At 35.6% G+C, this 27,789-nt stretch overlaps 1 protein-coding gene across 11 annotated transcripts; it reads left to right on the top strand.

Moving 5' to 3' along the window:
- Nucleotides 1-27,705, top strand: ZC3H11A (zinc finger CCCH-type containing 11A). 11 transcript variants are annotated; one of them, XM_070745419.1, is made up of 19 exons: nucleotides 1-270; nucleotides 1,345-1,429; nucleotides 2,488-2,551; nucleotides 4,725-4,773; nucleotides 6,237-6,434; nucleotides 7,575-7,694; nucleotides 8,571-8,694; nucleotides 9,769-9,960; nucleotides 11,434-11,556; nucleotides 15,249-15,338; nucleotides 15,798-15,860; nucleotides 16,642-16,737; nucleotides 17,277-17,342; nucleotides 17,972-18,469; nucleotides 19,950-20,023; nucleotides 21,231-21,540; nucleotides 22,344-22,513; nucleotides 24,180-24,235; nucleotides 25,848-27,705. In XM_070745419.1, the coding sequence occupies exons 5-19, from the start codon at nucleotides 6,381-6,383 to the stop codon at nucleotides 26,107-26,109; spliced, it is 2,298 nt and encodes a 765-aa protein (XP_070601520.1). In that variant the 5' UTR covers nucleotides 1-270; nucleotides 1,345-1,429; nucleotides 2,488-2,551; nucleotides 4,725-4,773; nucleotides 6,237-6,380; the 3' UTR covers nucleotides 26,110-27,705. The 11 variants fall into 11 exon arrangements, with proteins under 11 accessions (XP_070601520.1, XP_070601516.1, XP_070601513.1 ...); XM_070745412.1 differs by having other exon boundaries at nucleotides 116-275; nucleotides 4,361-4,773; XM_070745411.1 differs by having other exon boundaries at nucleotides 127-275; nucleotides 4,400-4,773.
- The last annotated feature ends 84 nt before the right edge of the window (nucleotides 27,706-27,789 follow it).

Raw genomic sequence — 27,789 nt, 5'->3', positions numbered from 1 at the left:
TTTTCGCTCATAATGGGGAGAGCGAGGCGTTCACGGGTCACGTGAGCGGAACTGTTTCCCCCCCCCCAAAACACACCACGCCTTTATTTTCGCCATCTTCTTTCTGGGCAGCCCTGCTGAGCGTCAGGGAGAGATGCCATCTTAGAAGAGGGCAACGGCGACGTTAACGGCGACGGAGGAGTTGAATGTTCGCCCTCTCGGACCAACGGTCGAAGCGCGGCGGTGCGGGAAACGAGAGTTTGCTGCCGTCGTCGTCGTCACATTCTCGGGGTTCGGTAAAGTCCCTCCGTATGGGTGACAAAAGACCTGGGTCCCCTCTCCCCCTCCCCTGTCTCCGAAGTAAGGCCAGCGGCTTCCTTGCGGATAATTGATCGATTTCTTTTTAGTCAGGGACGCCTTCTTCCTCTTTAGGCCCCGGAGTCGGGGCCTCGGCCTGCCTTTATTTCCCTGTTCCGACTCTTCCCCGCGGCCTGCTCTGCTTTACATTCGCGCCTTAACTTTCCGGTTTAACGCCCAGTTCCTAATTTCTGCCAACGGTGTTTGGATGTTTATTAATTTTTTTAGAATCTCTTCTCTCGCTCCCCACCTCTATCCCACTCCACCACCTTCTGTCTCTTTCCCTTTTGCTCTTTACCTTTTTAGGTAAAGGGTACAGCATTATTGTATTCCTAGGCCAGCCCCTTCCATTTAATCCCTCTTTTTGGTTAAATGTTTTTAAACCCCTTTCCTTAATTCCTTAAGAGGTTTGGATGGAAAAACAACAATTAACAAACGTGAATTTTGGCGTGTAATCCTCACCTGATTACCGGTGTTCATAGACCCGTGCTTGTTTGTTTGATAATCCTATTTTTTAAATAAAATAGTGCTTACTTTGATAGAGACATTGGAGAGTTGCTAGAATACAAGGTTAATTAAAAGTTAATTTATACTTCCCACAAGATAACATTGGAGGGAAAGGAATGGTGTCCTTTGATTGCAAGATATTTTGCTTATAGGAAATGATTAGTATTATGCCTACTATTTTTTTAAAAGATAGTTTTTCTAAAATACAGTAATTATAGTGGATTAGAAAATGCAGCTCCTTCTAGTATGCAGGCGGATAGAAAGAGACCCAAAACAGTTTATTAATCTAATAGAAAGTAATAATTTATTTATATTTGCTATAGATTAACATTTATTTCGTGTATTTTTTAAAAAAAAATATAATACACACATTCACCCACACATATATAAACAGAGTAGTACACTTTATCTGACTTTTTTTCCTTAATGTGAGTTTGGTGACAAGAACACCATGCAGGTTTTTTGGCATCTCTGAAAGTATTTTGTCATTGCCTTCTGTAGCAGTGTAACTGCAGCAAACTAGAGACTGTGGAGCTGTTATAAAAGAAAGCTGGACCATATCTGGAAGAGCCTTTTTTTATAAGAGGTAATATGGTAAAATCATATTACTGGAATTGTTTGTGTCTTAAATGAAGATTTTCATGCTTGATATTTAGTTAGCTACAGGATATATAAAAATAAGATGCTGGCTTTGAATAGATAGCTTCTGTTTAAACAAAACAGTTGCAATGAAACAGAAGCAAAATGAGTAGTCCTGACCATAATGGCTAAACTACTGTATTTTGCTTGTTTTCTTGGCATATAGAACACAACCACCAACAGGAATTGTGTTCTAGAAGGGGAGTGTGTTGTAACATATAAGGCAGATTCTATAGAATTTTAAAAGCTAGGTAATATGTAACATCAATCACTTTTGTGAGTCAGAGTGGACTTTACTTAAAATTTGTATTGGTAGTTATTGAAAAAGCCGGGGCAAAGAAAATTCATTTTATTCTGAATCTATATTCTATTTTCTATGTTATCTCATATTGAAAGCTTAGTGTGAAAACATGCCTGTTTTTATAGACTGTATCTGACAATAGAGTATCAAAGGACTAGTATTAGAGTAGAGTATCAAAGTAGAGTATCAAAGAGTATCAAAGTGACTAGTATTATGGTTGCATATGAGCCCTGTTCAGCCCTTTGAGATGGTTCAATATTTCTGATCAGTCTATTTCTCTTCCCTTCCAACACCTGCAAAAAGATTTTCATAACAGACACACAATGTTTGGCTCATCAATGCAAATTTAAGCATTCTTTTTTGTCTTCCTAGATTCTTGGTTCAAGGAACAACTTCTGTAGGCTCCTTTGCAAATCAATGAATATATTTAGAATAAAGTTCAGTTGAGCTAAAAAGAACTTACGCAGAGGTGCATATAGAGTTAAAGTTCTCAAATATTGGATGCTAAAATTTTAGAGGTGGTTGATATATGCAAACATTAATGTAATCAGATCTCCCCCATTAGAAGGCAGTTAAGATTTGCTGCTCTTGGCAAGTGTGGTAATTGAGGAAAGACTTAAATAGTTGAAGGAGAAGGTTATCAAATCATAAAAAAACAATTTTAGACAACTTACATTGATAAATACTGTCCTATATATTGGTAGGGATAGCTGAGAAATTGGATACCAGTACTTTCAGGACAACAAATCTCTCCACTCAAGTAACAAGGTCAGATCATATTTTCACAGTTTTGATTAAATTTTACTTAGAGTTTTGACAGTTATGTAAATTAGTACCGTGAAATGGCAAGTTAATTAGCAGAATGATAGCTCTAATTTTGGATGTTTTGAACAGTTTAAAATGTAGCTGAAAATATTCCCTACACAGTATTTACTATTAGGTGCAAAGGATCAGGACTATATGTCAAGCCTATAGGCTCAATCCTATGCACAAGAATCTAATCAACTAAAATTCAATGGAATTCAAGAGGGATTGGACTTTGACCCCTTGTCTTACCCATGACATGCTCGCCTACATTTACAGCTTCAAAGAATCATGTAAACATACAAACATCCTGTGTCATCTGAACATGCTAATTGTTGATGTTTTATAGTCAAGTGAAACAATTTGAAATGAGCAGAAAATTTATAATTTTAGAGCTTCTGCCTTAAAAATATTTATTTTATATTGCTAGAAATCGTAGTTCCCCTCCAAAAGATTAATGGCCCTCTTTAGGATTTTGTACCAACTGAATTCAAAATTACTCAGCTTTATAAAAATTCCATTTAAGTACAGAAATTGACTTCCTGTTGAAAGAGATACAAATTATTTATTTTTGCACTTAAAGATGGAAAAAACAATCTTTTTTACATCCTTTAAAATAATTGGGATTTTAATGCAGCAGTGGAACAGTTCAGTAGTTCTGGCTTAATCCACAGGCTAACAGTCATCTGTTACCCAAGTAGGAAAGATGGTGTGTTCTTAAATTACTTAACAACAGACAGTGTGCAAAATGCTTGGCATATGTACAAAATGGACAGGTACCATTATATTGTTTCCCAAAGAAAACAATCCTAACAACATTATTTTAATTTTGCTTATTATAATATACACTATGTGTTAAATTTTGTGCACCTAAAGGACAATTTTTTTTAACCATTTAAACAGTTAATACATTTTTTGTTAAAAATGGAATGATTATGGCAAATCATATGTATTTGAGTTTCCCTTCATTCAGATTTTTTCATCTGGAGTACTAGTATCATTTTGTGCCAGCGAGGCAAGTTGCATTAAAAAGTATGCATTAAAAATGCAGATAAAAAAGCAATTTTACAGATGTTTTCTTAAATTCCTATTATTGAATTTCAAAACAGACTTAAAAAAAAATTCCTCTACTCTTTTAGAGTTGGAAAAATATTATATTATAAATATCCAAAGAGAAATGATTTTGTCTGGAATAAAACTTTCCAACTTATTATTCTACATTCATTTAAATTACATATGTAAAATGACATTTGGAAAGAATAAATTCTGTTCTGATTTACACGCACCTTATTTGCTGTGTGACTGTGAAAACATTGTTAGGATGCTAGATCAGTGACAGCCTTTCAATCTTATTGCTGAAAAGCAGCAACACCTTTTTTTTAGGGAAAGGTTGCACTGAGGACAAGAGAACAAATTTTAAATTATATATATTTTAAAAATGAATAGGATGGACAAAAAATGCTTTATTTTCCTAATGTTATGTTGCAAATAGTACTATACAAAAGATTTATCCATTTAATCTAAAAATAGTTTTCACAAGGCACAAATGTAAAGTTTGTCATGCAGTATGAACATACCTATTTATGTTTGTATTGTATGATAAACTTCATCTAAAAATGTAATTACATTGAAAACTGATTTTTTGAAATGTAGCTTATTAATACTGCTCTTACATATGCATTTTACATGTATAAACACATAATATGCAACTTTATGTGTGTGTATATATATATATATGTCTGACCTTAAAGCTACTATATTTTTACCATGCAGTTAATAAAGACCGGGAAGATTTTTTTCTCTTTTTCATAGGTGAAGAGATCTTGAAGACAAAAATTGAAACATTGTTTTAATTTTTTTTTTTAAAAAGTAAAATTCCCTGGCTGTGGAAGACAGATTTTCTTTGCAGCTGGTTTGAAACAAGTTCCTCTTTAAATGAACTATTTTGAAGAGGCGATATAACCACTGTTTCCAACTTCCCTGGCTATTCAAATGGACTTATTTTCTCCAATAGTTTTAATTCACCCTTTATCTGAATTTTGAATGAGGATGAGATTTGTGTCCTTGGCAATGTGAGGAAGAAAAATCTTTATATCCCGTTGCTATTTTATGGATTGAGTGTTGATTCGACCTACAGGAAAAAAATAACGAAGTTTTTGAAGATAGTATCTGCTGATCGTACCAAGGTATTTCAGTCTGTATTTTTGAATTAAGTCTGTTTTAATAATGTTTTGCTTAACCATATCATAAAATATATCACTAAGCCCTTATCACCTCCAACCATGGGGTGATAAGGGTTCTGTCCCTCTGGATTCCCCAGGCCCACTGACAGAGCCAGGTCTTTAGCGCCTTAGAAACAGAAACAGCCTTCTAGAAGAGTGTTTGAGTGGGGGTCATTCTAATCTTTGGGAATGATGTTCTAGAGAGAGGGAGCCACCACAGAGAAGGTTAATTAAATGTATTCCATATTCACAAGAGGCCTGCTATTAGTAAAGAGCCAGGTCCTTGATGCCTTACAGAAGCCTAAGCAAGGTTGATTGTTCCATAGGGTAGGTGTTGCAACAAGAAACTTTAGATGATTTTGCTTAATGGAAGGGACCTGGAGAATGCTCATCCTGCTGGACCTTATGAAACAAGTAGACACAACAAGGTCATCTCATAAACAACCAGTGCTATACCATGACAGGTTTTACAAGTAGTTTTTGTCACACTCATTTATCAATTGTTCAGAATTATAACAGACCTCCCAAGACTAATATACATCCAGGTTTGAAATTTCAACAGCAATACTTTGCCTGTGGTTTTGTGATTACATTTTGGATATGTCTAGCATAATTTACAGTACTTTTAGTTTTCAGGTGACCATATTTATGTTTGCAGACAATTGATTTGCTTAGCAACCAATGTTCACTTTACAATCACCGCATATGCTTAACAACTGCTATGAAAAAGGCTATACACTCAGATGTCACATGAATTGCTTAATGACCAACACAACTTGCAACTGTAATTTCAAACTCAATTAAGGCTGCAAGCTAAAAGCTACTTGTATAGGTGATAGCTAGTATCCTGACTTGTATTTGGATATGATCAAATTGTAAATCATATAGAGTTTATAATTAGGGTGAATACAGCAGCCTTTTAAGATAAGCCAAGTCAAGAAGTAAACACTACAAGGGTTCCAGGAATGCTTCATTACAGTTGTAAGGCATCTTGTAAATCTTTCTCTGCCCAATACGTAATATTAAACAAAATTTAAATGGGGTTATTTTGAGTTTCTCGTGTTTCCTTCCATCTCTGGACTGTAATCTTTTCTCCAAGCCTTAATATCTCCTTCATATCTTCCCCAAGATAAGCTATAAATTTTATGTGTACCTATAAATGCATGTATCATGTTTTCCTGAAAATAAGATCCTGTTTTTTTGAACCCTGAAATAAGCGCTTGGCCTTATTGCCATGCACTCAAAAGCCCAATTTAACTTATTATCAGGGGATGTCTTATTTTGGGGAAAACAGGGTAATAACTTGACACCTTTTTAAAAAACCCCCAGTACTTATTGGTGTTAAACTTTTACGGAAATTGATGTTTCTATCTCTCAAATGTAACATTTTTACCGATGTTTAAATTTTTTATTCATTTGCTTTTCAGGATTATAATTTAAAGAAGATATTTCTAAATCCAGTATAGAAGATTGTGCTATTTTAAACATCGTTGTGATTAACCATTGCTGAAAAATTAACAAAATTGTATTCAGCCATTTGTTTCTATAACTTGAAGAAAATTAATTTGAATATGTCTAACCAAGGAGACGATTGTTACTTCTATTTCTACTCTACTTGTACAAAGGTATTTTTTTCATGCCAATTGAGTCTTCTGAGCATATTTGTATTATTTCATGTGTAACTCAATAACTGCACCATATTCAATTTAACAATACCCCCTCATTAATTTTAGTGAAGAATGATGTAGTTATGGAAAATATGTAATATGTTTATATATAGGAAATGCAAAAATAAGTTAAAGGAACTTGACTATATTAAGGCAAATATTTAATTGACATGTCTCATTTATTGTATTTTGGGTATAGTTATTCACATGATGCCAGTAAAGAGCTGATACAATGATCACTTTTTGGTATTCTTTATGCAAATATAAATATTATGTTATTTTCTAAACTTTTTATATAATCATATATCCAAAGTACGAATACATGGAAAATTTCTCAAGTGTTCTTTCATTGATTTTTTTTTTTGGTTTACCATTCCAAAATTGGAGAAGGGGCATCAGAAAAACTAACCCCGCTTCTGGAGCAAGTAAAGGGGAGCTATCCACTTTCATATTGCATGCTTTCATCATACAAAATAGAACTTTATAGCAAATTCAGTAAACCATAATCCCCTAAAAAATGAATGAATGGAGTTGCTTTTCACATTTTGAATAATAACTCTTAGGATGTGAAATTATTGCTATCCATCTTACTATTATAGCTATCTTTATGCTACAAAGAATATTGTTCTGAAATCTACCTTTAATGGGATAGCTTTAATTTGATTTAACTTGATTGTTTAAATCATACTTCATTTGCTAGTCAGGAAAATTCTGTTCTCATCATTTAGAATAAACTTGTTTTTTCTTGTTTTATACAACCTAGATTTTTTCCCTAGTTTTTTCATTTTCATAAGTACATAGCATGTGCTCTCTCACACAAACACTTTCGTATACACATACACTGAGACGGAGAGTGTCAGGTTTGTATTTGAAGTGAAATTTTGTTAAATTTTGTTAAATTTGTGAAGTATTGGCACTTTTCTCAAACTCTTTGAATTAAAGCTGAAATTCTTCGCATCTTGAGTGTTTCATTTCAAATTCAATGTAGGCCTTGCAGGGAGATTGGCTGAGGGAAAGTGCTATGTATGTAAGTCTATTTGCATGATATTGGATTTCACCCATTGATCTTAATCATCCATTCTCTACCATTTTTCATAGGGGGATAATTGCCCTTTTCGTCACTGTGAAGCTGCCCTTGGAAATGAAACTGTCTGTGTGCTCTGGCAGGAAGGTCGATGCTTCAGGAGTATCTGCCGCTTTAGACACATGGAGATTGATGTAAGTGCTTATATAACAATAACAATAAAGCAGTACATTTAATCTGAGAAGCTGGGCATTTGGGAGGAAAGCATGCATTGCTGAAATTAAGTAGATTACAATACTTATGGCCTTGTTTCGACTTTTGTAGGAGGGTGTTCACAGACCATCAGTACAAATAATATTGTACTTATACATATAATGTTACAGTTCACCATAGATCAGAGCTTGAAAATATCTTTCTAGATCAATTTGAATTTGAAAAAGTGTGTTTGTTAAATGTTTTAACAGCCTAAATTAGAAGAGGTTATAATCTCTTTAATTGCAGGATTTTAATATAACATTATACAATCACTGTTATAGGCACTATTACTGGCCCCCTTTACTTGGCATTATTTTAAGGAAAGGACTCAAAGTATGTCCACTGTATTAGAGTGAATGAGATATGCAGATATCATTAGGGAGATTTTCCACAGATGATACAGAAGCTGATGAGGAACCAGTACATCTCGCAAACTAGTGTTAGCAACTGTAGCTTCCAATTTTCAAGGACAAACCCATCACTCTCAATCCAACTCACCTGACAGGTTTAATGTGAGGAAAACCTGTGAAGGTAGGAATATTAGTATGTTCACTGCCTTGAGGTCTATGGAAGCTACATAGCTCCATTCAGAGCCAAAGAGGAAAATCTTCAAATCTTTGTAGATCCAAAACTCATAGCCACTCAGTCTTTCCCATCCATCCACCAGCAACAAGCAATGTGCCTTCTGGGAAACCATATTATGTTTATTGGAGCTTTTTGTTTAATCTGAATGCACTGCATGTGCTGCTTTCTTAATACTGTGAACTTGCAGGCTCTTCTATATATAATTAATAACTGGTTTGGTTTGTCTTCAGAAAAAGCGCAGCGAAATACCATGCTTTTGGGAGAATCAGCCATTGGGCTGTCAGAAATTGAACTGTGCTTTTCACCACAACAAGGGGCGCTTTGTGGATGGACTTTTTTTACCTCCAAGCAAGAGTAAGTTAAATATTTTCCTTGGAAAATTGTGGTAATTTCATATAAATACAAACTTGCTTGTATTCTATTGTCAGGGTGCACATACTTCTGTGAATATAATAACAAAAACTATTCTGGACTCATTAGGACTATAACACCGCACCAAATTGACCCAATTTGTAATAATCACCAATTCCACATTAATAAATGGTTCATAATCCAGTGGAAGAGATCAAGGCTTTTTTGCTTATGTGAAAGTTATTTCATCATTTGAATTTTTTGTGTTGAAAGTTTCTCATTTGATTCAGATAATTCCATATCAAATACACAAAGAAAACACCCATGCCATTCTCTTTGGGAGTAATCAATTTTTTACAAAGTGAAGTATAAGAGTAAGAAGTAGTAAGGATAAGAAATAAGTAGTCAGCAAAATATATACAAGTGGTTGTACAAGAACAGAAAATGTAATTGAATCTAGTTCACACTAGTGCAATTTACTTTATTATATTTTATTTTAAATTTATTTTTCACATTTATGAATCACCCATCTGCTTCAAAGAGGGAATCTTTAAGGTGTACACAAAATGTTAAAATATAGACAGTATGTTTAAAAGTTGGGGGGAGCTACAGGAATGGAGCTAAAATCTTGAACTTTTCAGCTCTATTATTGCAACCCAGTGAAAAATTTCAGCTCCCCCGTGCTGGCTTCTCATGAACTTTCTGGGGAAGTTGGCAGAAACGATTGCAAATGGCCATCACATTATTGCAGGATGCTTGGCAACCTGTTCCCAAATACCCAGCCGCAGAAGAGAGGCACAGTGTTCTACAATGGCCAGAAGTGCTTTACGCAGGCCATAAAGCATCCTTTCTGAGACCATTGTAACTTTGAATGTTCATTAAATGACTGTCGTGAGTTGAGGAATCCCTGTATATATTATGAGTAATGGACTGAATTCAATTTTGCTGTTCTTTGAGAAGGATTGTTGAAATCGTGGGATTTATGCCAGTTATTCTAAATTCTCATAGATTTTAATGAATTTTTTTCTGAGTTTGACCAAACTAAATGGATTATTTGATGTTGTTTCATTGTTTAAGCTGTTCTTTCAAATGTGCCTGAGTCTCAAGAAGAGGAGATGAAGACTGCACAACAAAACAAACTTTCTGTTCAGTCTAACCCATCACCTCAGTTGCGTGGAGTGATGAAGGTGGAAAATTCTGAAAACGTCCCCAGTCCCACACATCCACCTGTTGTTATTAATGCAGCAGACGATGATGAAGATGATGATGGTGAGCTAAATGACTTGTTCAAGATAACATAATTTTAAAATAAAGGGAGAATGTGCATAGCAGATAAAATATAAAATGAAGATACTGTTGTCTTGGACCATTTGCTTGGACAGATTTTTCCCCCAAACTCATCAAATCATACCTTCTATTTAAGAAAGATAGCTTTTACAAAAAGGAAATCCAGAGATGTTAGCTTGAATTCCCAAATGATTGATAATGGTTACTTCAGTTGAAGCTTCATCTGGACCAAGCTGTTGTTTTTGGTTTCCATGTTATCATATATGTCCAGTCACTTCCGTAATTGAACTATATTGTTAAAGTTGAGAAAAGATGTAAAGCCCAGATGAGCTCTATAGCACATTTGCAAATGGCTCAGTTATTGCCAGATATCATTGTGTCTGCTTCTGTTCCAAAGTCAACAATACTTTTTTAACAGTTGAAGGATTTCGATAGTTTAAATCTGGTTGATGAGAGTTTCTTGCAGAGAAGTAGGCACTTCTTTCATTGCTCACTAGGCAATAGGATAAGATTCCATGCCTCCCCTGCTCCACAAAACCCCCACCTCTGGATGCAATCTATCTTAAGTGAGATGCATTTGTATATAAAGTTAAAGTGTAAAGTCAGTCACATCTGTATTTTCACATGAATACTGGAATCTATTACTGTTACTATTACTGTTACAAATAGCAACCATCAGTATAACATAGGTAGATTTAGGTGACTTTTTTCATGGAATAATGAATACTTAGCTGTTTCCTTTTTTAATAGAAAAGAATTGGAAGCTATATAAAGTTCAATAAAAATTCCAAAATGGTATTAGATTAGAATTGCATACCAATGTGATCTTATAGTAGTCAAATCAAATCAAATCATTACTTTAAAACCATTATCAAAAACTAAGAATTAGCAAAGGTAATCAGTATAAAAAATCAATCAGAATAATATGAATTTCCATGTAAACTGAAAAATCTAGTCCTAATAATTAAAATATGTATAAAGCTTTCTCCTTTAAAGAAAAAAGGCAACATTTAAATTTTATGCATGTAAGTCATAACATTTAAGTCCATTAATGATTCTAGATTAAATTAAATATAGTTACTTTATTGATACCTACTTTTATAGCATGCTATTATTCTATAGAAGGTTTAATCAATCTGGGACAGTTAATCAAATTATTCTAAATTTTTAAATGCAGTCTGAAATTACATAATTAATGGTAAGTTATGGATTTTTATGATTTAGTATGAAATCCCAAGATATAGCTCAATAACCCTCCTAACTTATGAAAATAGAAAGTAGACATTAAACATTTATTTTAGTGTTAGGGCTACATGTCATTTCTGATAAGAAATTATGGATAGTAAATGAGAAGCAGTCCTGGGCACATTAACCTGATCCCCTACTAATTTAAGATCAGTAGATCTTGCTTATGATTAAACAGCATTAAAATTAAAGTAACAGTGTTCCTTTCAGATCAATTATCTGAAGAAGGTGATGAATCTAAAATGCCTGCTCAACAACCATCTACAGAAAGTCCAAATGGACTGCGGATAATTTCTACTCGGAAATCAGTGACTAGTGCAAATCAAGTTAAAGGTAAGAATACAAAGTGTGTAGTATTAGGATTATATTTCGTCAATGGTCTTAAATTTGAAAAATCTACAATCTTGTCAAATATTGTAAATGTTTGGTTTCTGAAATTATGTAGTATGTCACAGACATACTTTTCAAGTATATCTTTTAATGCGACAACACTGAAGAAATGACACTTGGCCACAATGTAAAGTAATGAGTGTACAGTTTGTATACTCTGTAATGTGCTGTTTCCTTAAAACAGTGCAACATACAGCCATTAATGTCCAAACTGCTGGCAACAAAAGTGACTACACCTGTAAGTGATAATATCCAAATGGGGTCCAAGTAGCCCCTTTCCCTTCCTGATGTCATGTGACTCATTAGTGGTACAAGGGGGAGGAGGTGTGTTAAATTTGGTGTTATTTGGCTCACTTTCTCATACTGGTCACGAAGTTAAACATAGCACCTCATGGCAATGAACACTCTGAGGATCTGAAAAAATGAATTGTTGCTCTACATTAAAATGGCCTAGGCTATAAGAAGATCGCTAAGACCCTGAAACTGAGCTGCAGCACAGTGATCAGGATCGTACAGCAGTTTAACAGAACAAGTTCCGCTCAGAACAGGCTTCACCATGGTCGACCAAAGAAGTTAAGTGCCCATGTTCAGCATCATATCCAGAATTTGGCCTTGGGAAATAGATGTATGAGTGCTGCCAGCATTGCTGCAGAGATTGAGGGATAGGGATCAGCCTGTCAGTGTTCAGACCATATGCTGCATGCTGCATCAAATTGGTCTGTAGGTCTGTTGTCCCAGAAGGAGAGGGGCAGCATACAAATCCAATAAATAAATAAAGCCTCTTCTAAAGATGATTTCACTAGAAAGCCCGCAAGCGGTTTTCTGCAGACAACAAGACTAAGGACATGGATTTCTGGAACCATGTCCTATGGTCTGATGAGACCAAGATAAACCTATTTGGTTCAGATGATGTCAAGCAATCAGGTGAGGAGGTCAAGCGTGGTGGGAATGTCATGGTCTGGGGCTGCATGCTTTCTGCTCGTACTGGGGAGCTACAGTTCATTGAGGGAACCATGAATGCCAACATGTACTGTGACATACTGAAGCAGATGGAGACTGGGCCACAGGGAAGTATTCCAACATGATAACGACCCCAAACACCCTCCAAATCGACCACTGCCTTGCTAAAGAAGTTGAGGGTAAAGGTGATGGACTGACCAAGCATGTCTCCAGTCTTAACCTATGTCTCCAGTCCTATTGATCATCTATGGAGCATCTTGAAACAGAAGGTGTAGGTGCGCAAGGTCTCTAACTTCCACCAGCTCCATAATGTCATGGAGGAGTGGAAGAGGACTCCAGTGGCAACCTCTGATGCACTCTATGCCCAAGAGGGTTAATATAGTGCTGAAAAATAATGGTGGCCATACAAAATGTTGACAATGGGTCCCATTTAGAATTATCACTTAGTGTACTCCTGTTGCTAGCAGTTTAGACATTAATGGCTGTGTGTTGCATTATTTTGAAGGGACAGCACATTTACACTGTTATACAAGCTGTATACTCACTTTGCATTGTAACCAAGTGTCATTTCTTAAGTGTTGTCAAATGAAAAAATATACTTAAATATTTACAAAATATCAGGGGGTGTACTCACTTCTGTGACATGTGAGATATCTGCATTTTTCAGATAAAAGTTCGAATTTTGGAATCTAAACTCTTGAAGAAATGAAATAAAATAAAACGAAAGAGAAATCAAAGTAGCAATATGGGTTTTTTTGGGTTTTTTTCTTTTATAAGTGTCTTGTCATGTTCTCTTTGATAATTTCTTGGAGAATGTATTTCTACATTGTTGAGACGAAGTCCATTGTGAAGATTTACTTAACGGTAATTTTGTTTTAAGGAGTTATTCCTACATAATGTGATGAAGCTAATACCTTACCGTATTTTTCGGAGTATAAGATGCACCTTAGTTTTTGGGGAGGAAAATATTCATCTGGCTAGCATCCTTAGTTTGGTCAGCTTCAGCACATTATTTTATCCCTTGGTTAGGACTTTTAAAAAATCTTATTCAAAGAGAGTAACAATGAAAGAACTTGCAAGTCGGTAAGAGTTGGGAACATCATTAGCACCTGGTTAAGGCTGGAAAGAAACATTCAGAGCAAGTTAGAGCAATGAAAAAAAACCCTGCAAAGATTTAGGGCTTGAAAAACACTCCTTGCAAAGAATAACAATGAAAGAGTTTGCAAGCTAGTAAGAGCTGGGAACATTGTTAGTACAGTGGTACCTCATCTTACGAACGCCTCTTCTAACGAACTTTTCAAGATACGAACCCGGTGTTTAAGATTTTTTTGCCTCTTCTTCCGAACTATTTTCACCTTACGAACCCAAGCCGCTGCTGCTAAGATGAAGGGGTTTCTTTCCCCCCCTTTTTTTAAGAAAGAAAAGGGAGGGGTGGCTTAGAGGGGGGGAAAGACTCCATTAAATTAACTAGGAGTACAGCGTGTTTGCAACCACTGAGGGGAGTGTCTTTTTAAGAAAGAAAAGGGAGGGGTGGCTTGGAGTGGGGAAAAACCTCCATTAAATTAACTAGGAGTACAGCGTGTTTGCAAGCACTGAGGGGGTGTCTTTTTAAGAAAGAAAAGGGAGGGGGCCCCCCCTTGCCTTTCTTCCTTCCCACTCACCCTTTAGCCTAGCCTTGCTTCTTCCACCCGCCCCCTTTAGCTGCTCCTCCATGCCCTCTGTTCGCCTCCCTTCTAAAGTTTGGGATTTTCCTGAAGGATTTGCATGCATTATTTGCTTTTACATTGATTCCTATGGGAAACATTGTTTCATCTTACGAACTTTTCACCTTACAAACCTCCTCCTGGAACCAATTAAGTTTGTATCATGAGGTACCACTGTACCTGGTTAGGGCAGAAAAGAAACATTTGGAGCAAGTAGAGCAATAAAAAAACCCTACAAAGACAGAGTTTGGAAAACATTCTTGACAGAGAGTAACAATGAAAGAGCTTGCAAGGGGTAAGAGCTGGTATCATTGTTAGCACCTGGTTAGGGCTGCAAAAAAAAGCTGGGGGGGGGGGCGCTACATTCAGAGTATAAGAAGCACCTGAATTTTCAGCCTCTTTTAGGGAGGAAAAAGGTGCCTCTTATAATCTGAAAAATATGGTATTTGATTATTGTTTAAGGAAATGAAAAATGTGACTTTAATGTTATGTTTTCCTTTAGTTGTAATGATTTGCAAGTTTAGTAATTAAGATGCAGAACTATTTCAGCTCCAAGCTCATCTGGTATTTTGTGTTCCATGATATGTGCGGTATTGAAGTATAGTTGCAAGGAATGATTTGTATTGACCACTATTGCAATTTGTTCTAAATAAACTTTATTGACTTCAGGATTTTTTAAGATTTTGTTTTATGCCACTGTTATTGTTTTAATACTGACTTCTTCCTCCTCCTATTTTCTCCACAACTAATGTATGAGCCGAGTTTGACTGAGAGAGAGTGATTGACCCAAAGGCATCCAGCTGGTTTTCATGTCTAAGGAGGAACTATAACTCACACTTTCCTGGTTTCTAGCCTGGTGACTGGCTTTTGGTTGGGTTGCTTTCTTACAAAGCATCTAAACTTAAGCTTCCAATCATAAATAGCAGCTGCCGTGAAATTTAATAGCTTTTTTTTTTTTTTTGCTTTCTTCAGATAGTCCTTCTGTAATGATTGCTCAACCAAGCCCACAGAAAGAAAATACACGGACTGTGGTCAGAACTGTAACTTTATCTGCGAGGAAAGGTAAATCTTGTCTTTATTATTTTGTTTATTTATTTATTTTTTATTTATGTTATTTCTTCTAGCTGAGGGTAACTACAGTTAGTTTTTGCTGTCAGTTAGGTTTAAATATGTTTATATAGGAATTTAGGCATGATGGAACTTTATTTAACAGTATGATTTGCAACAAAAAAATGATCTGAAACTCACTAACTATAAAAGGATAATTTAACAGAAATATGGCACTGCGAAACTATCATGTCGTAATTAACTTTTTTCTTAAGAACATCTCCTATGGAGAAAATAACGGTTATATTTCATATTTAATACTCTTCTAACTTTACTCTTTAATGTACACTAGCTTTGCCATGAATAGATAAGTTCTATCTCAATTAATATTCCTTGTAACTGAAGGGGGCAATAGTTGTTTATATTTTTGGTAGGAAAGCAAAACTTAACTTTCCTTGTATTTCACTGTCCTAGGTGAAGAGCCTCAGATTCGATTAACACTTGCTGAGAGATTGGGGAAAAGGAAGTCTCCCGTGGGTGAGTAATCAGATGGGGGTGGGTGGGAATTCTTGACTTATCACCACAATTGAATCCAACATTTCTGTTGTTATGTGAGACATTTGTTAAGTAAATTTTGTCTCATTGTATGACTATTCTCGCCACAGTTGTTAAGTGAATCAGTGAAGTTGTTAAGTTAGTGATATGGTTGTTAAATGACTCTGGCTTCCCCATTGCCATTGCTTGTCAGAAGATCACAAAAGGGACATGGCCCATAAATGTAAGTCAATTGCTAAGCATTTGAATTTTGATCACGTGGCCATGGAGATGCTATAACAATCATAAGTGTGAAATTGTTCATGTCATTTTTTTCAGTGACGTAATTTTGAATGGTCACTGAATGAACTGTTGTAAGTCAAGCACTACCTGTAAGGAGATGTCTGTTCCCCTCACCTTCGTTTGTTATATATCACCACCATGTTTCTCTTTATTAATGCATAGTTATACAAAGTTTAAGGAATGTATTCCCTTCATTTCTGCCACTTATTGAATTACCTCTGAATAGAATTAGAAACACAATGGATTTTTATTGTATCTTGACTAGAATTATTCAGTTAATCTATTTATTGCATTATGAAATTATTTTTATATAAAAGTGCACTGCCATTCCAGGCACATACCTTCTGAAGGCAGATTACAGTATCATCTAAGTAAATAAGGGCTATGATTTTAATTAGAGACGTGTATAATACATGAGTACTAGAAATATTTACATTTTTAAAAAAACTGACACATAAATTTATTATCTTTTCACCGTAAGTCACTGAGACTGGAATTCCATTAAAGCGTAGCCTTGCTGATAGACTGGGGAAAAAAATGGATTCACTTGAAAGTACAGAAAAAACACCAAAAAGAGGTATGGATGTTACATTAATAAAATAGATTTTATTTATTTCAGGTATAGATTATATTTAGAAACAGCTATTTCTGGCAGCTGTAAAAGTGTTGTTCTTAATATTTGTTTAATGTATGTGTGGTGGAGAAAACTTAGAAATAACAACTGTCATGTGTTATGCTCTTCACCTTCCTTTTCTTACAGTAACCAAATAACTTCAGCATCTTCATTAGATTTATTCTTAGAATAAATAAATCATAATTACATAATGAGAAAGTCTCTGATCATTTTTTGTGGGGAGGAAATCTAATGTTTTAATTTTATGGATAAAAAATGTTTCTATAGTCTTCAAGAAAATAATCACATTTTCTTTAAAACAACTTCAAAATTGTATATCATATTTATTGTAGTTGTATGTGTACTTGAGGGTTTAATATATTAGATGGGGTAATATGTAATACATCATGCATGTAAATGGTGCACATAAATTTCAAGTGTTTGATTCTAAAACCCTTTTTTAAAAAAGTGACTGTAGCTGACTTTTTCATTCTTTATTTCAGTTCAAGTTCCCAGGTCTCTTAAAGAAAGACTGGGATTAGCCTCTGAGCAAAGCAGTATGGAAACAGGTACTAATCTTATTTCATTTATTTTTTAAAATAAAATGTTATTACATTTTACATTTAAAAACAACATAGAAAAAGAAAATAAAAACACAAACTTTGCAAACAATACAACAAACACTACAAAGCATATAAATGCTCTCTGTAGTGATACCTAAGCTACAATCCTTATTTCCATTGATTTCTAAATTAATCTATAATGTATAATAGTGAGGAAAAACTATGGAATTAGGATTAGGGAATAGTATTTTGCAAATTATCTGTTCAAAAAATTTGAATAAAGTCAACCAACATTGTATTTTAAATCCTTTAAATTTTAGAAGTTCTATGTTTGCTGGAATGAAGAATCTTGTTCACTATTTTCATCATATATTTCATATCTTACACTTTTTTATTTTGAGCTTCTAGGTCACTATATGAAAATCTGGCAAAGTTTGAAAAGAATTATTTATATTTTTGAAGTACAACCAGTTTAAAGTGAAACAAAGCATAGCAATATTTGGTGTGTTTGTTTTTGTCTCATTAGAACCATTGGGGAATAATACAATCTTTTAGTGGGCAAAAAGTGTGAGGTCTTAATGACATTTAAAATACAGTCTTTGTATAAGATTTAATTATTTGTTTTGGTGATTCAGAGTCTGCTGCAAAACCAACTGGTGAAATCTATGTTAAAACACTTGAAGAAATTCGCTTGGAAAAAGCTAGTCAAAAAAAGGGAGAAATCCAACCCAAACCCAATGTTGAAGTGGTTTGTATAACACAGCCCAATCCAGCGTCAAAATCTCCTACAGTACGAATCAAAACCTTTTCTGAAATCTTGGCTGAGAAAAAACAAAGGCAAATGGAAAAGGAGCGAATAAAAACTGAAAAAGAGTCTGTTTCCAAACCAAACCATGAGAGTGAACCTCAGAAAGAAGGGCTTCTGGGTACAGCTGTATCTAAAAGAAGAAAATTGGAAGGGCCTTCTGTCAAAACCAAGGACTTTAGGGAAGTGCATATCAAAACTCTGGAGGAAATAAAGCAGGAGAAAGCACTCCGCATGCAGCAAAGTTTGCAGAGCACGTCAAAGACACAGATACAATCTGAACAAACTATAACTGGGAGGAGAATATTATATGTTACAAAGCTGACAGGTATCAAACTTTCCTTGTTAAAGGTGTTTAATTTTCTAAAGGATGCATTCAGAATGTATTTTTCCCAGTTTCATTTTGAAGCCAATTATTAACAGGGTGGATAAATGTTCTTGGCCTAGATCTTAAAATACAGTAGTACCATAGTTATTCATGTTAATATGCTAGGCACATTAGTATAATGTCAAAAATAAAGATGGAGGAAACTAACTCTCACTGTTCCTCAGATATCTCTCTCTATTTCAGAATTGAGAAGTAAAATAGATTTAACAATTCCAAATCTCAACCACTTTTATTTCATGTTGGAATTCTTTGCTTGTTTTTTAAAAATAAGCAAATCAAATATTTTTAGAATGATTTATATTAACTCTCCTAGAAGTAAAGTTATAGTAAGTAATGAAATACATATTTGGAAATTATGATATTCATTTACTATCAGAACAGACTGATGATTGGCTTTGTAAAAAATCATGTTTTTTATTGTTTAACATATTAGAAAAAAGAATTCCTGAGAAGGTCATATTTTTTTTAAAAAATAATCTTTATTAGAAACTCACATTTTAGAATTAGTGATTACATAAATCCTGTGATTTAAATATGAAATAAAAATTTATTGCCGAACAATCATGAAGTTTGTGATCTCTTTAGAATTATAAATTAAAATATAAGTAATTCTGAAGTAGTGTGACAGAAATTATCTCTGTTTCATTTTAATCTTATTAACAGAGATTTGTTATAGACAGTAGAATATCAGGATATTTATCCGTCTAGTGCAGCTTAAGGAAATGAAAGCGAATGTTAGTGCTGTTCCAGGAGGGCAGGTTGGTGCAGGCGGATGTGTGCAACCAGGCACGGAGGGAGAGCGGTGGCGGTGGCACCTTCCAAGTGCAGTGCACAGAGGCGAAGTGTGCAAGGTAGCCCTGGCATGCCTGTTGCTCTGGAAGTGCAGCAGAACAGGTTTGGAGCTCCAAGTGCCACAGAGCACGGGAGGCACGCAGGCACGGGTGAAAGGTGGCCTTTTTTTGCAGCATCCCCCTCTCTTTTTTGGATTGCACTGCAGGATAGGCTCTGCCTTTGCAGAAATGGGGCAGTAGAGGGGGAGCAAGCACCAATCTGGGACCGGTTTGGGGGTGTGGCCAACCAGCGGTTGCTACCAGTTCGGCGATCCAGGCAACATATTTGCTACCGGTTCTCCTGAACCGGCAGCATTTTCCCCCTGATGTGTACTTTTGCACGTGTGTGTGTGTGTCTGTGTCTGTGTTTATTTAGAAAATTTATATAGCTGCCTACTCTGTCGCAGCGACACTATGAAGTTTACAAACAAGCAATACACAATGTAGTAAAAATAATTAAAACAAAAACCAATAACCTCTACCCCGACAACAGTATGTGATTAAATAAACCATTGTTATTCCAATCTATATTATAAAAAACATGGTGGCAATGTAGTTCGTTTAGAATTATCCCTGTGATTTGTCAACAGCTCCTGAAAGGGAAGAAAAACCTCTGGTATTGAGGTCTTCTCCAAGAATTTCTATAGGGGACATTGCTACAAAGGTGAGCTTTATTATAATGTAAGAAGGTAGCTTTTATGAGTGCATGTTCCCTGTATCATCCTTTTATTTAGTATATTTGGAAATGAACATCTGGTATTTTAATTGGTATTTGACATAAAATAGATATCCTCATTTTTCTGAGTTATTTAGATCTCATTATCATGAATAATAATCAACAGTTGATGTTGCAGCATATTACAGATGGCAGGTTATGCTATCAAATAGACCACTGATTAGAAAAAAAATACTTTTAATGAAAATCAAACATTTAGTATAGAATTTTGTTCCATACAAATTATTCTGTTCATATGTTTTCGGAAACAGGATTTAAGTAGGAAATTATAATCAAGCTGATCTCTACTGCAGTTGCAATGCATTTCTTTCTGACTTTGGGCTTCCACCAAGAAGCAAAACATATGTACCAGGGATTGAGTTTTTAAATAAATAAAAAATATATTTTATTTTTTTATAAATTGCATAACAACAAAAATGTTGGTTGAATGATGCTGTCTGCCCTAAAGTCTATAACAGTGATGGCTAACATTTTTGCCATTGCATGGCAAAAGCGGGGGGTGGGGGGTGCATATGTGTGTCGCGCAGTCGCATGCCCACACTGTAATTCAATGCACCTGGCCCCTGTGCTCCCCCGCTTTTGCCATGTGATGCCAGGATGGGCCCGTTTTTCACCCTCCCCAGGCCCCAGAGGATTTCTAGGAGCCTGGAGAGGGCAAAAATGACCACTTGAAAACCCCCAGAAGCCCTCTGGAGGCCGGAAACTGTTCATTTGCCAACGTTCGGTGGAACTGGAAGGCCCATTTTTCGCTCTCCCCAGACTCCAGAGGCTTTCTAGGAGTCTGGGAAGAACGGAAATGGCTTCTCCCATCCCTACAGAGGCCCTCTGAAGGCCAGAAACACTCTTCCAGAGCCTCCATGTGAGCCTTTTACTTACCTCAAAATGGTCACTGGAGACTCGTTGGAGGGAGAGGGGCATAGCCAGCTGAAAATCAGCTGGCCAGTGCGCCTATGCATGCTGCAGCTGATCTATGGCAGTGGCTCCCGTACTAGCAGATATGGCTCCATGTGCCATCACAAGGCTATAATATTTTATTTGGGTGGACTGATAAGAGTGTGTTCATTTTTAAAAGGACATACATTGATTGCTTCTTGGACATTTTAAAAAAAAAAGTATTTCTTTTTCATCTATGCAGCCTTTGAATGAGAGTGTGAGTAATTCACATTCTAAAGTCTACGTGAAGAGTTTAGAAGAAATAAGGAAGGAGAAGCAACGATTAAAGCAGCAGCAACAAGAGGAAAAATCCCTGGAACTACAAGTGACTGTGCCACTTGCTGGGGAAGAAATAACAGAAGGAAAAATGCCAGAAGTGACTACAAATTCTGAATCCTCAGTGGCTACGAGGAAAACACGTCCACTTTCCAAAAGACTGTTGGTGAGATCTCAGGAGGGAACATCAGAAGGCCTGAAACTTTCCCCTCAGGCTGCAGAACCAAGAACGAAGGGTAAAGTTCTCTTTCTAGAATATTTCCTTGTTTTTTAAATAGAAAACATTTCTGATCTGCAAGTTATACTTGAACATTTATCAAGTTCTTGAGATAATGGAAATCTGCATATTTTAATTCCTTTTCTTAATATGTCTTAGTTAGGTGTCAACAATTGCTTGTCTCGGGAGACATTGTCTGATGGAAATAAGCACAGTATTGTTGAATGTGTTCTAAAATAGTAAATCTGGAACTTTTTCTATTTGTGGATCAGTTTATTCTGATTGTTTCAAGAAAAGCATTGTTTATAGTCCTATGGGAAATAGAACCATTATATATTGCATGGTATCAATCTTCCCCACAGTTCAACTTTGTTTCAGGTGTATACTTGTCCATATTAGTGGGATAAGGGTTCAAGCATCTATATTATTTACAGATAGGAGCAAAATCTTCAGTTCTCAGAAGTCATTATTATGTAAATTTCCCCTTTACAGTATGCAGAAAGCTGACTTCATTTTTCAACTATTAGTTCCTCCTGTTGAGAAGCTCTACCTCTATGATGAGATATTTCTAGCTCTGCGTTCTCTGCAGAATACCGCAGTTTGTTATAATTCCTTTTTGTGTGGGAAGCACTGAAGTGTGGAAAGAATGCTTAGCCAGTATTTTGTCATCACTCTAAAAATATAATTTTAAATAGTTCCATACATTAAAATTTGAAATTGATTGAAATATATTTCTTTGAAGAAGTGTTTTTCCAAACATCTTGTGCAACATTAACAGAGAGGTTACAACCCCATTCTCACTGGATTGCTTTTATATTTCAGTCAAACCCAAGATGAATGTAAAACCTTCTGGAATGAAACCCATTTCTCCAGCAAAGCAGACACAGAAGCGAAAAATAGCAGAGTGTCATCCCTCTGTTGCTGCAGTGAAGCCCCTGAGCCCTATCACAAGCACAGAAGTGATCACGTTTGCTTCTGAAAACACAGCTCTGGTAAGAAAATAGATTCATGCTGTTAGATTGTGCTACTAAAATTCTGAGATGACGAGGGCATTAGGTTGTTCTATATAAGAACATAAGAAGAGCCATGCTGAATCAGGCCAAAGCCCATCGAGTCCAGCATTTTGTGTCACACAGTGACCCACCAATTGTCCATGGGGATCTTGAGCAGAAAGAGAAGGCAAGACCCTCCCTTTCTCCAACAAGTGGTACTCAAGGGAATCCTGCCTGCCTCAACCAACATAGAGGCGGCACATGGACATCCGTTTCAGTAACCACCAATACACTTGGCATCCATGAATCTGTCTAATCCTGCCTTGAAGCTATCAAGGCTGACAGCTGTCACGACCTCTTCTGGAAGTGAATTCCATAAACCAATGACCCCCTGGGTGAAGAAATATTTCCCTTGATTTGTCCTCACTTTCTTACCTATGAGCTTTAGGGAGTGCCCCCTTGTCCTAGTATTGTGTGATAGAGAAAATATTTTTTCTCTATCTACTTTTTCTATCCTATGCATGATTTTATACACTTCAATCAAGTCACCCCTTAAACGCCGTCTTTCAAGGCTGAAGAGACCAAGCCGTTGTAACCTAGTATCATAAGGGAGGTGCTCCATTTCCTTTATCATTGTTGTTGCCCTTTTTTGCACCTTTCCCAGTTCCATTATATCCTTCTTGAGGTGCGGGGTCCAGAACTGTACACAGTACTCCAAGTGTGGTTTCACCATCGATTTGTACAGAGGCAATACAATGCTTGCTGACCTATTTTCGACTCCCTTCCTAATCATGCCAAGCATGGAATTTGCTTTTTTTTACTGCTGCTGCACACTGGGTTGACATCTTCATTGAGCTGTCCACCAAAACCCCAAGATTCCTTTCTTGGGTTGTCTCGGAAAGTTTTGTCCCCATCAGTTGGTAGGTATAATTGGGGTTCTTTGCCCCGATGTGCATAACTTTGCACTTGTTTAGGTTAAAATGCATTTGCCACTTTGTTGCCCACTCACTCAATTTCAAGAGATCCTGCTGGAGCTCCTGACAATCAGTTTCACTTTTCACTACCCGGAACAATTTAGTGTCGTCAGCAAACTTTGCTACCTCACTATTTACTTCTACATCCAGATCATTAATGAATAAATTAAAAAGTAAAGGTCCCAAAACTGAACCTTGAGGTACACCACTTCTTACTTCTTTCCATTCAGAGAATTGTCCATTTATTGCCACCCTTTACTTCCTACAATTTAGCCAGTTACCAATCCAGGACAAGACCTGTCCTCTAATTCCGTGGCTGAAGAGCTTTTTTAGGAGCCTTTGGTGAGGGATTTTGTCAAAAGCCTTTTGAAAGTCAAGATATACAATATCAACTGGGTCCCCTTTATCTGTGTGTTTATTTACACCCTTAAAGAATTCTAACAAGTTAGTAAGACATATATATATATACTAGCCTGAATTATATACTTTTCTATCTTATAGGAGTAACAATTTTACAAGATGGGCGAGAGCACTTTTAGATCTAAACCTCTTCAGAGAGCTCTCCATTTATAATGATAGAATATGTATTATTTTGCATTAAAAAACAATGGAATGGAAGCCAAGGATTAAAATAATTGAGGTGATAGTGAACTTCAGAGTGAGTTTAATTTTTTTTAAATTATTTTCCTTAGGAAAGCTCCCCAGATGTTTCAAAGGACAGTATGCCTAAGAGAGTGGATTATAACAGGTAATTATTATTTTTTATACCCATTTTGCCAATGAGTGGAATTTTCTCATAGAACAGCAGGACGGAGTGGAATGTTAACTTGGCATCAATTAGGTCATATGATATTTATGTTCCTTCTGTTCACATTTATGAGTAGGTATCTGGGTAATAACCAATGAAAGTAGATTGAGAAAAAATTGTTTAAGAACCTTGAATATACTCAGTCTGAAAAAAATAGTACCTGGTTGCTAACTCTGAAAATATTTGTGAAAGAAATATCTTTAATATGTTAGACATATTTTTTAAAAATCAAATATAAGTAATATAAGATTTTCTTCTAGGGATTTTTGGTCCACCATTGTGATAAAACAAAATCAAAATGTTTCTTTAAATTTGGCTATAGATTGGAAAGCATCATAAGCATCATGTGGATAGTTCAAATTACTGACAATGAAATCTAATTTGCTTATAGTTTTGAAAATGCAGTGTGAGTTTGCAGATAACAAAGTTTAAAAGACAAAAGTATTTTAAACCAATTTGTAATTAATCTTGTAAGATTCCCAAGACAACAGGCCATGTATTTGTTTTTACAATAATTTGTTAGGTTATCTCTTATTTAAAACATTTGTAATATTTTGGTAGTTGTATAGTAACAAACATCCTGTGGTATTCTAATAGTTTTATTTGGCATCCTTTGCAGTGTAGCCCTCTGTATCTGAAATAGAGACTTACTAAATTACTTTTAATATAGAGACTTACTATATTAAAGTAATTACATTAGACTTTCAAAATGCTACAAGATGTGCTGTTTTTATTATGCCTGATATGCCCATAGCAGTCTAATCTTTTCTGTGTATTATATACTGCTTAACTTAAATTAATATGAACATTTAAAAGCGAGCAGTAGGCTATGTAGTGGGAAAGTATCCATACAAACGTTTACTGCCAACATTGCAGTATTATGTAATGGCACTTTTGTAGAATTATAGAATTAGAAGATACATTTGTGATAATCTAGTTTAAACCTCTTCACTGCAGAATTTGGTAGAGTATTTCTTACAGGTACTATCTAGCCCATCGGTGTCAAACTCGGGGTACCACATTGCTATCACATGACATTTTGTGATGTTTCCCCCATTTGCAGAGCTGGGGTGGGTGTGGTCTGCACGTGATGTATCTGGCCCGTGGGCCACCAGTTTGACACCCCTGATCTAGCCTCTATTTGAAGATGTCCATCAAAACAGAATTCACTATCTTATAGGATAGCATATAGTATCGGCTGATAGCTAATGTGCCAGAAAGTTCTTCTTGATTTCTAGCCTTGTAGATTTAACATTTTGGCTCTGGGGTAATACAGGTTAGGTTCAATCCCTTACTACATGCCATGAAATATAGGTCCTCTTTTTTCCTGCTAGCCTGCACATCCTGGGCTTGTTATTTGGCCTAGATACTGCCACAACATAATTTGTACTTTACCTACCTCTATTCTGCCTACAGTTAACTTTATGTAAAATGCCAGCACCATTTTACTTGAACTGAAAATCTTGTAAAGGTTTACAGATGATGTCTGTTTTCTACTTGAAGATGTCTAATTGTTTTGTTTCTCTCTCTCCTCCCCCCCCCCTTTGTGAAGCTCTGAGCCGTACTTGGAAAACCAGGTAGCCTCCACGTTGCAAGCAGAGATAGCAAACCCAAGTTCTTCCCGTGCAGCAGTAGCAAAGACCCGCAGACTGAGCTCAACAGGAAGTGGGAAGATTCAATCTTCAGTTGAAGATGATTTTGATAAACTGATTTGGGAAATCTCAGGAGGCAAATTAGAAGCAGAGATTGATTTAGATCCAGGAAAAGATGAGGATGAGCTTCTGCTTGAACTCTCTGAGATGATTGACAGTTGATTTGCTACAGGACTTCATTTTGAGATAAAATAAAAGGTATATGTTTTGTTGGATTACCTTTTCTAGTAGAAGAATTATGACAAGTCTTAAAGCACACTTGAAACTGCTTGAAGAACTTGGCTGCATTCGTTTGTTTTGAATTACCCTGCTGGTCAGAGATATGTCCCAACTATTGCACATTTTAAATATTTTCAGAATGAAACCATGAATATTTCATCTAAAGAAGATCCAAGACCTACCCATAATTCTACATAGCAGCTTTTTTTTTCATCATTATATTCTCTACTGAATTGTTATACCCGTTTTTCATCTGTGTGGCTCATAATTTCTGTGTATTACAGAGCTTCCTTTTACTTTTGGGGGTTATTTCTGCAGTTTGGAGTAACTTCTTGGGTTATGTAAATTTTTTAAAAATTCTAAAAATGGCAGAACTATTTAGAATGCAGAAGAAAGGAAAATAAACTTGGACCAAGGCTACTACATGTGGAACTTCTATCCATTTACTGCTGAAAACAAAGCAACATTTATATAGAAGATGGAATAGCACATTTTATTCTCATCCCACTCATCTTGTGCCATTTTGATTGGTTTCATCTAGCATATAGAAATTTACAGGGAAAGTTATGCCCACTTTCTAATTTATTCATTTGAGTGATAATTAAAAACTTGTTCTTTAAAAATGCAAAATTTATTCAAGGGTTGTTTTTTTTTAACCCTGAACGGAGAATATGATGGCCTGTACTGCTTGAGACTGTTGCCCTCTGACCCCTAAAAGAGTCTGAGACATCTCTGCCAGAGCCTCTGGTTCTTTAGTTGCTCACTTAATACATTTTTTCCATAACATTATTTTCATCTACGCATCTATGTTGTATATTCTGAATTTTCTCATGGATTCAGCTATGGCCAAATGAAGATTTAGGAATATTGTGTATCCTGCAATTTTGTATGATACTTTTTTCCATTCTTAATACTATTGTTTTAAATTAGTTTAATTATCCCAATCCTGCCAGTTACAATTTATGGTTAAATAACAAGGGAGGATGTGTTTTTTGTTTAAATTCCTAGCCATGGGGGGTGGGGAGAGGGGGAGTTGCTTGATTCAATGTAAATATTTTAAGCTTTATAAGCAAGAGGGGAGGGAAGCTGTGCTCAGTCAATTCAGTTTGAAGTATTGTCTTGGGGGTTTGGAGATGCAGAAATACTTAAATATTTTTTAAAAGGCTACCCTGAATGAACTGTTTATCTTCACATTGCTCCCAAGAAGTTGTAAATAATTATTCAACAAACTGAGGGGCGGTAGAATTTTTAGCTGATTGTAAACAGAGCTAGCAGGCATCTCAGACTGAAAGAAGTTTGAAAGAACTGTGAACTAATTTTTCATGTTGTTGCAGGGGTTCTAGTTTGCTTAAGCAGAATCTTCTGTTTGAGGTCAGTTTTCTTCCCTTTTCTCTCTTCTGCATAAGAGAATTTCATTGAGTTTTTACATGCTCTATTTTTTTCTGTACATATTTCTATTTAAATCATTGTATCTGAATCAGATGTTTAAACAGTTCAATAAAACAATTTGTTTTAAATAAAGCTAATGTAAGAAAAAAATGTAAGTGTTGTTCCTATATGATGGTAGAGAGTATATCGTAATTTAGTGGAATGGAACTAGAATTTGATAAGTCATAGTTCAAT

This window comes from Erythrolamprus reginae, chromosome 3 (genome assembly GCF_031021105.1).
Source record: "Erythrolamprus reginae isolate rEryReg1 chromosome 3, rEryReg1.hap1, whole genome shotgun sequence".
NCBI classification, from domain to species: Eukaryota; Metazoa; Chordata; class Lepidosauria; order Squamata; family Dipsadidae; genus Erythrolamprus; species Erythrolamprus reginae.
Note: the sequence above shows the minus strand (reverse complement) of the source record. Positions and strands in the feature narration are given on the sequence as shown.

Coding starts and splice junctions, on each gene's coding strand:
- ZC3H11A (XM_070745419.1), top strand. CDS start 6,381: ATGTCTAACCAAGGAGACGATTGTTACTTCTATTTCTACTCTACTTGT. Junction 6,435..7,574: donor TCTACTCTACTTGTACAAAG/GTATTTTTTTCA, acceptor CATTTTTCATAG/GGGGATAATTGCCCTTTTCG. Junction 11,557..15,248: donor TAGTGCAAATCAAGTTAAAG/GTAAGAATACAA, acceptor TGCTTTCTTCAG/ATAGTCCTTCTGTAATGATT.